The sequence below is a fragment of the Bubalus bubalis genome, chromosome 15 (assembly GCF_019923935.1).
Source record: "Bubalus bubalis isolate 160015118507 breed Murrah chromosome 15, NDDB_SH_1, whole genome shotgun sequence".
Classification (NCBI taxonomy): Eukaryota; Metazoa; Chordata; class Mammalia; order Artiodactyla; family Bovidae; genus Bubalus; species Bubalus bubalis.
Window position 1 is genome coordinate 58,642,074 of NC_059171.1, and position 10,144 is coordinate 58,652,217.

Below are 10,144 nucleotides of genomic sequence, written 5' to 3' on the forward strand. Positions count from 1 at the left end.
ATTTTGTGCCACACAGGATCACTTCTCCTAGACTGATTTTCATGAGGTTCACACACATAAAAATAACATTTTTGTCTAAGCTCTAACATCTGAGAAATGGAGTATTTCCTGCCATAACTGTAAATAAGGATGTCACAGTCTTCAGCAATTCCAGCCCTTCAGGGCACTCAGGAAGGAGAAAAATACCTGGGATCTAACAGCCATCATATTACAGCCACTTCCTATGGTGAGCCCAAGGGAGCTCAGGATGTGAAAAAACACAGGATACTGGCCCCAGAGAGTTGAGATGCATATGAAAGGAATGATTTCAGTGAGCCCCGGACTCTTGCGTCTTCCTGTACATAGAAAATTGTTCAATTCCTTAACTTGGGTTATCTGGTTTCTTTTAATTCACAATAATCTCTTGATGTTCAGGCTACTTGCCCTTTGTTGTAAAACATCTCTGTAATCTGACTCTTCCCATTGCCTCCTCGGAGCCGTTCTCTCAGGGTCACATGAGATGCTGTCTCTCGGACCTAAAGTCCTAAAAACTCCCAGTGAATAAAACATAACTCTCAACTTTCAGCTTGAGACTATTTTTTAAGTGACATATTTTTTATGTCTATATACAACAAAGTAGATACCAAGAGAGTAATGTGTGAGAAGTGAGCATCTGCAGGGTTTAGCTCTTTCTCTATAAAATTTTATGACAACAGTTTGACTTCTGATGTCCACCCCACGAGCACATGAGCTATGGGCGATGTAGCCACAAGAGGAACATGTTTTACAAAAACGACTTTCCTGAGGACCTATCATGTGTAAAGCTTGTGCTGTGGGTCGTATGCAGTGGGTCCGCTCCAGAGGTGGGGTACCTGGAGCCATAGATTTCATGTCAGTGATTTCTTGTTACCCAAAACCTGTTTTGATTTTCTCTTCTAGCATTGCCTCAATGATGGAAACCGCCTCCTTGGTGGATGTCTTCATTCATTCAATTAATACTTTTGATCACCTTTTCTTCAGGTCCTGCAGGTGGGATCTAGAATTTGATTTTGGAAACCGCCCAAAACAAATAAAAGTCAAGTGATTAAATACAGTTTAGATTCAAAGGGGCAATACAACTTTTTAATATGACTAGTTCTCTGGAGTGGCTGTTAAATTCCTCCAATGCCAATTCCATTCCAAAGTCATTTCAAAAGTCAAACAGCCAAAGGATCTGTAGCTCTATCTTCTTTCAATCTGAGTCATAATGTGACTTGTTTTATTCATGGTCTAATTACCTGTGCTTAACACTAAAATGTGGCTTCCCCAATGCCTCAGTAGGTAAAGAATCCGCCTGCAATCCAAGAGACTCAGAAGACCCTGGTTCGATCTCTGGGTTGGAAAGATCCCTTGGAGGAGGAAACAGCAACCCATTCCAGTATTCTTGCCTGAGAATTCCCAATACTAAAATGTATATTTCCCTTCCTGGCTCTTTTAATATTTCCTCGTTGTCTTTCTCTCTCTCTTGCTCACTTTCTCTCTCTCTCTCTGTGATACATTTTCTATTATTTAAACTCAGTTTCAGGCAACTCTGTACCAGGTTCCTTTTTCTTCCAAGGGGTTTATTTTGCTTCCTGACTGTTTGAGGATGAGAATGTGCCAGCATTCATGCTCCTTAGAATGTGGATTTATTACATCACAAATCATCTTCCCAGGAACTTTGCTTACTGCCTCTCTGCCAGGATGCTTTTTCTGCTCCAGTCTGAAGAAAATGCTTTGGTAGTGATCCTTTACAGCAACATGCCCAGCTCACAGAATCCTATCTCGCAAAGCCCGCGTTTCACACTGTGACTGAAGAGGGGCAGGTCTGCCGTGCTCTGCCGTGACTCCAAACATCAGAAGTGTGAGAATATGGTGCTTTTACTCTGAAACATTACACAATCCCCAGAACGAGGAACTGTCGTCTATCCCCTGCTGCTATTTTATTGCTACAGTAGAGAAGAGCAGAGAAACCAGTTTCCATAATAAAGTATGTGTGTTTGGGTGGTGGGAAGGGGAAGCAAGAAAAAGAACGGGCACCTGAATGATATGGTTCAACTTAAGCATCTTCCATCCTGGAAATGACAGGACACTGAGAGAACATTTTAAAAATCCCTCCTTTGGGCTCCCAGAATACATAAGAACTGAGTAAAATACTACTCATCCTCAGGGTTTTACAAGCCACATTTGTTGGTCTTTAGAATGACTCTCTTCTGTCTGATGTCAAGGACCTTAGGATTAGAAGGCAAGGTCTTGATCCTAACCTGGGAATCAGAATTCTCTGGGTTAGCTGCTTTAAGAGAAGGTTCTCTTCTCTTTTATTTTAGTCTGATTACAAGGGCAGCTTTTCTCCAGAAGATAACTGCAAAAATCTACTAGTTCCTGAAATATTTAAAGGATCATGAAAAGATGAATCCTTTGTGACCCTCTAGCAACTGTTCAAATACAAAAATGAACACAAAAATGTATGACCTGTAGCCCCAGGGTAGACAAGGAGAAGGCTGATTGGGGCACAAAAATAGACCCACCTGTCCCTACCTCATTCCTTCAGTCAGTCGGTCAACACACATTTCATTCAGCACCATCTACACCCCAAGTACCCAGGCAGGTGCTGGGCATTCAATACCCTGCCCTACTCCTAGGGAATGGCCCTCGGTTTCCTTTCCTCTCTCTCCTGACATTTAAAAAGCCTCAGAGAGGACTTCCCTGGTTGCACAGTGGTTAAGAATCCACCTGCCAGTTTGGGAGGTTCAATCCCTGGTCCCAGAAGATCCCACATGCCTCGCAACAACTACTGAGCCACAATACTATAGCACCTATAGCCCTTGCTCTGCAACAAAAGAAGCCCCTGCTTGTTGCAACTAGAGAAAGCCAGGGCAACCAAAAATACAGAAAACTATACATAAATATCGGAGAAGGCAATGGCACCCCACTCCAGTACTCTTGCCTGGAAAATCCCATGGATGGAGGAACCTGGTAGGCTGCAGTCCGTGGGGTTGCTAGGAGTCGGACACGACTGAGTGACTTCACTTTCACTTTTCACTTTCACGCATTGGAGAAGGAAATGGCAACCCACTCCAGTGTTCTCGCCTGGAGAATCCCAGGGACGGGGAGCCTGGTGGGCTGCCGTCTATGGGGTCGCACAGAGTCGGACACGACTGAAGCGACTTAGCAGCAGCAGCATACATAAACATGCAGATGCAACAAGAAAAACTAACTCAGAGCAAACAGTAATTGCTCCAACTGAAACAAACCGAGTCTGATAGGGGGGCGGGATTCTCCCTAGAGACGTGTGAGATGATCTGGTTCTGCCTGGTTATGTCTGGATGGTCATTTGGACGCTCTGAGCCTCGGTTTCCCATCTTCAGAATAAAGATTGAAGTAACTTATCCCCAAGTCCCCTTTCAGTCTTCAGCTACTACTTTTCCAAGATTCCAAGGGGCCTTTGAGGGAATGCACCACATGGTGCAGTCATTCACACCAGGGTCTCAGCCTCCAGTCTCCCGTTACGAGTTTCAAGTCTGTTCCTGAGTGATCCCAGGTATGCCTGTACTAAGATACAGCAAGTATTCTCTCCCCTTAAGCCTGGATTGTCCGTGCAATCATTTCGCGCTGAGCACTGCTGTGTAGTTGCTGCCTTTCCAAACCCCAGGCAGCAGGGGGAACCCTCGTTCCTATTGGGTGAGTGGCTGGAGACATCACCAGCTCTCCACCAGCGTCCCTGTGAAAAGCCTAAAACGTCAAAGGGGAAGCGTCTTGCTTTTCTGGCTAGATGTCAATCTGGCTCCTTTGGGCTGTCTGGGGCGTTCTGTCGCCGCAGCCCCGCGCTCCGCTTCCCCGCCGGGTGCGGGGCTGCCCCTGCCCCGGAGGCAGGCGGAGCGCGATGCTGCTCCGCGGGCACTCGTGTGCGTGTCTGCTGCTGGCGCGCTACTCTTCCCCGGTGCCCAGACCTACGCAGGAAAGCGCTGCCCTCTAGTGACCAGAGTGGAAGACGCAACGCCGCCCGAGCTCGGAGGAGCCCTGTGGCGGCTGGCCACGCAAAGGTCTAAGGGCAGACGGCGCTTTGGCTGGGAAAGCACTGGGATACTTTCTCCGTCTGCCAGCTTTGGGACTCTGTGATTTCCCTCTAGGACCAGGATTGATAGATAGGTACATGAATGGATGAAAGGATGGATGGATGGAAGATGGGTGGGTGGAAGGATGGATGGCTGATGGATGGATGGATAAGTAAACAATAAACGAAAGATACGTTGATAGAAAACCTAAAGACATATGGATGTCAGGATTAGAAGCACGTTCTTCAGGCTTGCTAAGGCTAAGTGCTTTGGTCCATTATTTCATTTGTGTCTCTCCAGAACACTATGGATAGCCTTCAGCCCTATTTTGTCCCATTACCTCTGTACCAATTTTCCAAATGGGGACACTGACAAGGTAAATGGTTGCATCTTGGTAATCTTCCGCAGAGCCAAGGTGGCGAGCGGGCCTCAGATGAGAGACAGCCTGCGCCTCCGCCATCGGCGCTCCCCCACCTCCCAGTCAAGCCGAGGTACGCGCCCCAAGCGCGGGACGCCCTGGGCACCGAGTCCTCCCACCTCGCTCTCTCGCCATCACAGTCCCAGCTTTCCCCCAGAAGATAACTGCAAAAATCTACTAGTTCCTGAAATGGATGGTTCTGGGACCATCCCAACCCCGTACCCCCTCTCACTGGCCTAAATCCCCCAGGACACTCTGGTCGGACAGAAAGTCGTTCCCGAAGCGTGGGAACTTGGCAACCTCGTGCGCGTTTGGCAAGGGGGTCTCACTAACGCAAAAAGGAAAAGCGCCCTCCGGAGATGTTAAGATTCCCAGAAAGTTTCAGTCATTCCCTTAACCATTAACTGAGCGCCTACTACGCGCCTTACTGTCAGCAAGAAGTCTAGTGCGTTGGGGACAGATGGGTGGACAAGTGACGACATTCCGGACGGCTGTACCGGATGCCCACCCCGACGGCGGGGGCGCTCCAGGAGGAGGTGGGGCGGGGTAATCCCAGCACTTACTCCTAGGGTCTCCAGCACATTCCAGAATCTAAATCAATCTATCTACCCACTAAACCCCTACCTGGACTCTGATGCTAAGCGCGCTCCCCGGGGAAGGCAATTGCGGTGACTTTACGCGGGGGGACTTGATCTCATCGCACCCTCTCCCCAACTTTCCTAACTGCCTCGGTGTGTCACCCGTCCGAGGGGTGCGCAGCCACGAGGGTCCCCCCGCCCTGGCCGGGACCCCTCTTCCGGCGGGGGCGGTGCTCAGCCGGCGTAGGGCCTGCGTCAACGGCAGCCCGCCGGCGATTGGGGCGCGCTCGCCTCCTGCGCTCCCGGACGAATTATAAAGTGGCTCCTGCCGCCGCAGCCTGGACGGCGAGGGAGGCTGGCGAGGTCGGAGACCCGTCTCTGCGCTGCAGCCGCGGCGACGCCGAGGACCGTGAGACTGAGGCCCGGCCGCTTTCCTGGCTCTCCCCCCGCCGAGAGTCGCCCCGGACCCGGTTTCCCCGACCGACCTGCGTGCCCCGAACAGCGGCAACGTGAGTGAACTCGGCCGAAGCCCACCTTGCTGCGTGGGTTTGGGGCTCTCAGCCAGCTGCGTTTTATTCCTCGTTGCATTGCATGGGGTCTCCCAACTTTCTTCCGCTCCTTGTATGTGACCCGGGTCAGTGTCGCCACTCCCCGGGCTCCCGGGCTCTCGAATTTGGTCTCCGTAGTCCCCTCCAGAATCCTGCCCTGCAGAGAGCCGTGCCTGGGGCCGCCCCGGGCTCCGGGCCACAGGGACCACTCGGGAACCGAGAGGCGATCGGAGCGGTCCCCCGGGCGAGCGGGGGAGGGCAGGAAAGAGGGTCCCGTGAGCTCTGGTGCGATGAAGCACCCTCACCCCAGTTGAGGCTGCCCGGCTCGGAGTCCTTGCCAGGGCCCCGGCTGAGCGCGCGGACAGGCTTGAAGCTCTGTGCGCTCTCCCCGCAGCCCATGGCGCGGTTCCTGGGACTCTGCACTTGGCTGCTGGCGCTCGGCCCCGGGCTCCTGGCGATCGTGAGGGCAGAATGCAGCCAGGACTGCGCCACGTGCAGCTACCGCCTGGCGCGCCCGACCGACCTCAACCCGCTGGTGAGTGTTCCGCGCGGTGCGGGAGCAGCTAACCCGGACCCTGCGCGCACAGCCCGGGCCCGCCGTGCTCACAGTCGGCGCCGACCCCAGGTGACCCAGGTGTCCCGACTGCTCCCCGAACGCTGACCAGGGTCCCGCTTTGGCTCTGAGTTTCGGGTCCCCGCGATTAGCTAGGGACCGAAAGGGCGGCGGTGTCGCCGCGCAAACCTTGTTCGTTTTCACCCCGGGGAGGTGGGTGCCCCGCTGGTGCGCGCTCTCTCTCTCTTCAGGACCTCGGAGAGCACCGGCTGTCCCCCCCCTCACCTGCCCCAGGGAAGATGCTCCGTCACCCACCTGCTCACATAGCCCACCTAGGGCCCCTTCGGCACACAAGCATCTACCCATCCTTCCCGCAAATAACAGTTTTTTAAGTGATAATCTCGCCGTCTGTCTTTGCATTTCATTTCTCTAGCCCTTTTAACCTTAGGTCTCTCAGACCATGACCCTCACTTGTGGGGAGGGGTGGTGCGGGGGGCGCGGGGACGGGACGGTGTGGATAAAGAGAGAGGAGGCAGGGAGAATGCAGTGGACAGGAGAGATGGGTCGGCGACTGTTCTACAGGTGAGTCCCCCTGAAATTCAACTTCTATCATGCCTAGAAGGTACTATCGTTAATAGTACATTTTATTAATTAAACTAGTAAGACAACAGTTTAATTTGGCTGTGAAAGGGGCACAGAGAGTCCAAAGAGGTGGCCTATGATGCAAAGATAAATTATACAGGGGCTTGGTGTTGTTGGGAGAAATGAATCTAAGTTCAAAAGAACTGTCATTCTAATGGTAATCCGATGCTCCTAAATCACTCTTGCTGCCCCCAGGGACTCAGAATCGCTGAAGTGGGGGCCCAAGAAGCTTCATTTTAAGTAGCTCCCCCAAGGGTTCATTTGCCCCGTCTCAATTTGTTGAGATTCTGTGATGACTTAAAAAGTTGGGCAGAGCATATGTATTAATCCAAAGAGTCAAGTGCCTTTCCAGACCTTCTGAAGCAATTCTCTTACCTAGATGCACAAAACAAGGAAAATCACTAAGGGAAGGATTCTACAGAACCCAAGACAGTATGTTTCAGGTTAAATGTTTGTTTGTCCCATTTGGATTGCGCCATCCTCTCCATTTGACAAATAGGTCTTATATTTAAACTCTGAGAAAAAATGTTGCATCTTTAGTAGTGGTGACAATCCCCTGCATCCATATTTTTCTTTCTTATTTGTGTTTTACTGATTGGTTTTCTCTTGGAATTTGCATATAGGATAGTTATTTTGTCTGTGACAAATGGCTTGTTAACCACTATATTGTTAGAATTACAGCAGCTCTGAAATTTTAGCTTGGATGAAAAAGACAAATAAAAAAAAAAACAGAAAGAAAAAGAAAAGATACATGAGAAATAAGCTTGCCTAGCTAGAATTATGTAGTAAAATCAAGTAACAAATAATTGTGGAATTTGCACCATGTGAAAGACACTTGCACTTCATTCTATGATGGATTAAAAAATAATGAGCAGCCATGCCATGACTGATGTCCAAACTGAATTTACTCTCCAACACAAAGTATGATAAATAATACAAAAAAAATGTATAGATGGCTGTAGGAATATCAGTTTCCCGGGTGGATATTACCTTCCCAGTGGCAGGTAAATCGCCTGCCAATGCAGGAGATGCAATTTCAATCCCTGGGTCAGAAGATGCCCTGGAGGAGGAAATGGCAGCCTACTCCAGTATTCTTGCCTGAGAAATCTCATGGACAGAGGAGCCTGGTGGATTACAGTTCATGGGGTTACGAAGAGTCCAACATAACTGAGCATGAGAGAGAGAGGCTGTAAGATATAAATTAATATCACTTCTGTACTAATGACTGTTATTCTAGTTATTTGCCATTATTTGTTTTAAGGAATGCCAATATTAAAATAACCTTTTGGTAATAGTATACAAAATATTCAACATAAATTTTTGGCAAATGGAGTGTTTAAATTTCACTTGAGGATGGAAATAGTCTTGAAATCTGAACATCTTAAATTTTTAATAATGGTTAGTTTTCTTAATCAGAGGTCAAAAATAAAATAGGACCATTATTTTTATTAGGTCTGTAGATTTTTGTTTGTGATGTGTTTAATTTTCTTAGACACAAAACTTAAATAATTAGTAAGAGCTGATTAACTATATACCAGAATTTTGTTGCACTAATAAAATGCTTCTTTTCTTTGTGAAAAATGATATGTATATATTTCATATTAAGTAATATACCAATATATTTTAAATCTCAAGAAAAGGCCTAGTTTTTATGTCTAAATCAAGAGTTAGTAACTGAGTTCTATAAGTAGAACCATAAAAAAACTGAAATGCTAAGAAAAATATAGGTTAAAATTGGGTAGGAAAATATCTTTACAATATTGCAATAGTACAGCATAGTACAATCTGTTAAAATTCGAAGACAAATTCTAATTTGATTCAGTTAGTTCTCCACAATCTCCCCTTCTGATTTTCCTTCAATCTGCCTGTTCAGTACAACAAAAAGTTGTAAGAAAAATGAGATTATTAAGTGGGAGTTTCTTCATCAAAGCAAGCATAGAGTGACCCAGCGGGGCAGGCGGTGGGGGCTGAAAATGTGTTTACTGAGTGAAATCAGAAAAGCCTCTTCTGTCATTAAATCAGATTATTTCCCCAGGCTTGCACTCTGGAATGTGAGGGGAAACTACCTTCTCTCAAGACCTGGGAAACCTGCAAGGAGCTTCTGCAGCTGACCAAACTAGAGCTTCCTCCGGATGCCACCAGTGCCCTCAGCAAACAGGAGGAGAGCCACCTGCTTGCCAAGAAGTACGGGGGCTTCATGAAGCGGTATGGGGGCTTCATGAAGAAAATGGATGAGCTGTACCCTCTGGAAGCGGAGGAAGAGGCAAATGGAGGTGAGGTCCTTGGCAAGAGATATGGGGGCTTCATGAAGAAGGATGCAGAGGAAGATGACGGCCTGGGCAACTCCTCCAACCTGCTCAAGGAGCTGCTGGGAGCCGGGGACCAGGGAGAGGGGAGCCTCCACCAGGAGGGCAATGATGCTGAAGACGTGAGCAAGAGATACGGGGGCTTCATGAGAGGCTTAAAGAGAAGCCCCCACCTAGAAGATGAAACCAAAGAGCTGCAGAAGCGATACGGGGGTTTCATGAGAAGAGTGGGTCGTCCAGAGTGGTGGATGGACTACCAGAAAAGGTACGGTGGCTTCCTCAAGCGCTTCGCCGAGCCCCTACCCTCCGAGGAAGAAGGCGAAAGTTACTCCAAGGAAGTTCCTGAAATGGAGAAAAGATACGGAGGATTTATGAGATTTTAATCCCCTTTCCCATCAGTGACCTGAAGCCCCAGCAAGCCTTCCTCTTCCCCCAGTGAGAGACTGCTGCGCTGGTGTGTTGTATTGTCTCGTGTCACTTGCATTATATAGTTGACTTGAGAGTCCAGATAATTAACTATACAACCTGAAAGCTGTGATTCCAGGTTCTGTGTTCTAAGAATCTTTAAGCTTTTAAATATTGGTGTGTTGCTGCTGTCTTGTTTCCATGCTCAGTTTTTGTTATCACTTTGTCCTTTATTTTTGACACAATGCCAATAAATGCCTACTTGTGTGTAGATATAATAAACCCATTACCCCAACTGCATAACATTCTTAAGTTTCTTCTCCTTCAGAGGTCTCATTTGCCCTTCAGTTTCGCCAGCAAATCGCAAACTCCGAGACAGTGAAACCATTTGATTTTGACAGAAGCATTACTGGTCCCCTCCTCTTCCTACAGCCAAACCTATAAAAACATTTTTCATTTGATTCCTTATATACGAAATGTTGGGCTTACCTGGTGGTTCAGCAGTAAAGAATCCACCTTCCAATGCAGGAGATGTGGGTTCAATCCCTGGGTTGGGAAGATCCCCTGCAAGAGGAAATGGCAACCCACTCAGTATTCTTGCCTGGGAAATCCAATAAATAGAGGAGCCTGGTGGGCTACAGT

The 10,144-nt window shown here is 48.3% G+C and overlaps 1 protein-coding gene across 1 annotated transcript; it reads left to right on the forward strand.

Moving 5' to 3' along the window:
• The first annotated feature begins 5,346 nt into the window (after nucleotides 1-5,346).
• Nucleotides 5,347-9,802, forward strand: PENK (proenkephalin). Its single transcript, XM_045162816.1, has 3 exons — nucleotides 5,347-5,557; nucleotides 5,991-6,131; nucleotides 8,827-9,802. Exons 2-3 carry the CDS (start codon nucleotides 5,994-5,996, stop codon nucleotides 9,478-9,480), a joined length of 792 nt encoding a protein of 263 aa, XP_045018751.1. The 5' UTR covers nucleotides 5,347-5,557; nucleotides 5,991-5,993; the 3' UTR covers nucleotides 9,481-9,802.
• Nucleotides 9,803-10,144: the final 342 nt, after the last annotated feature.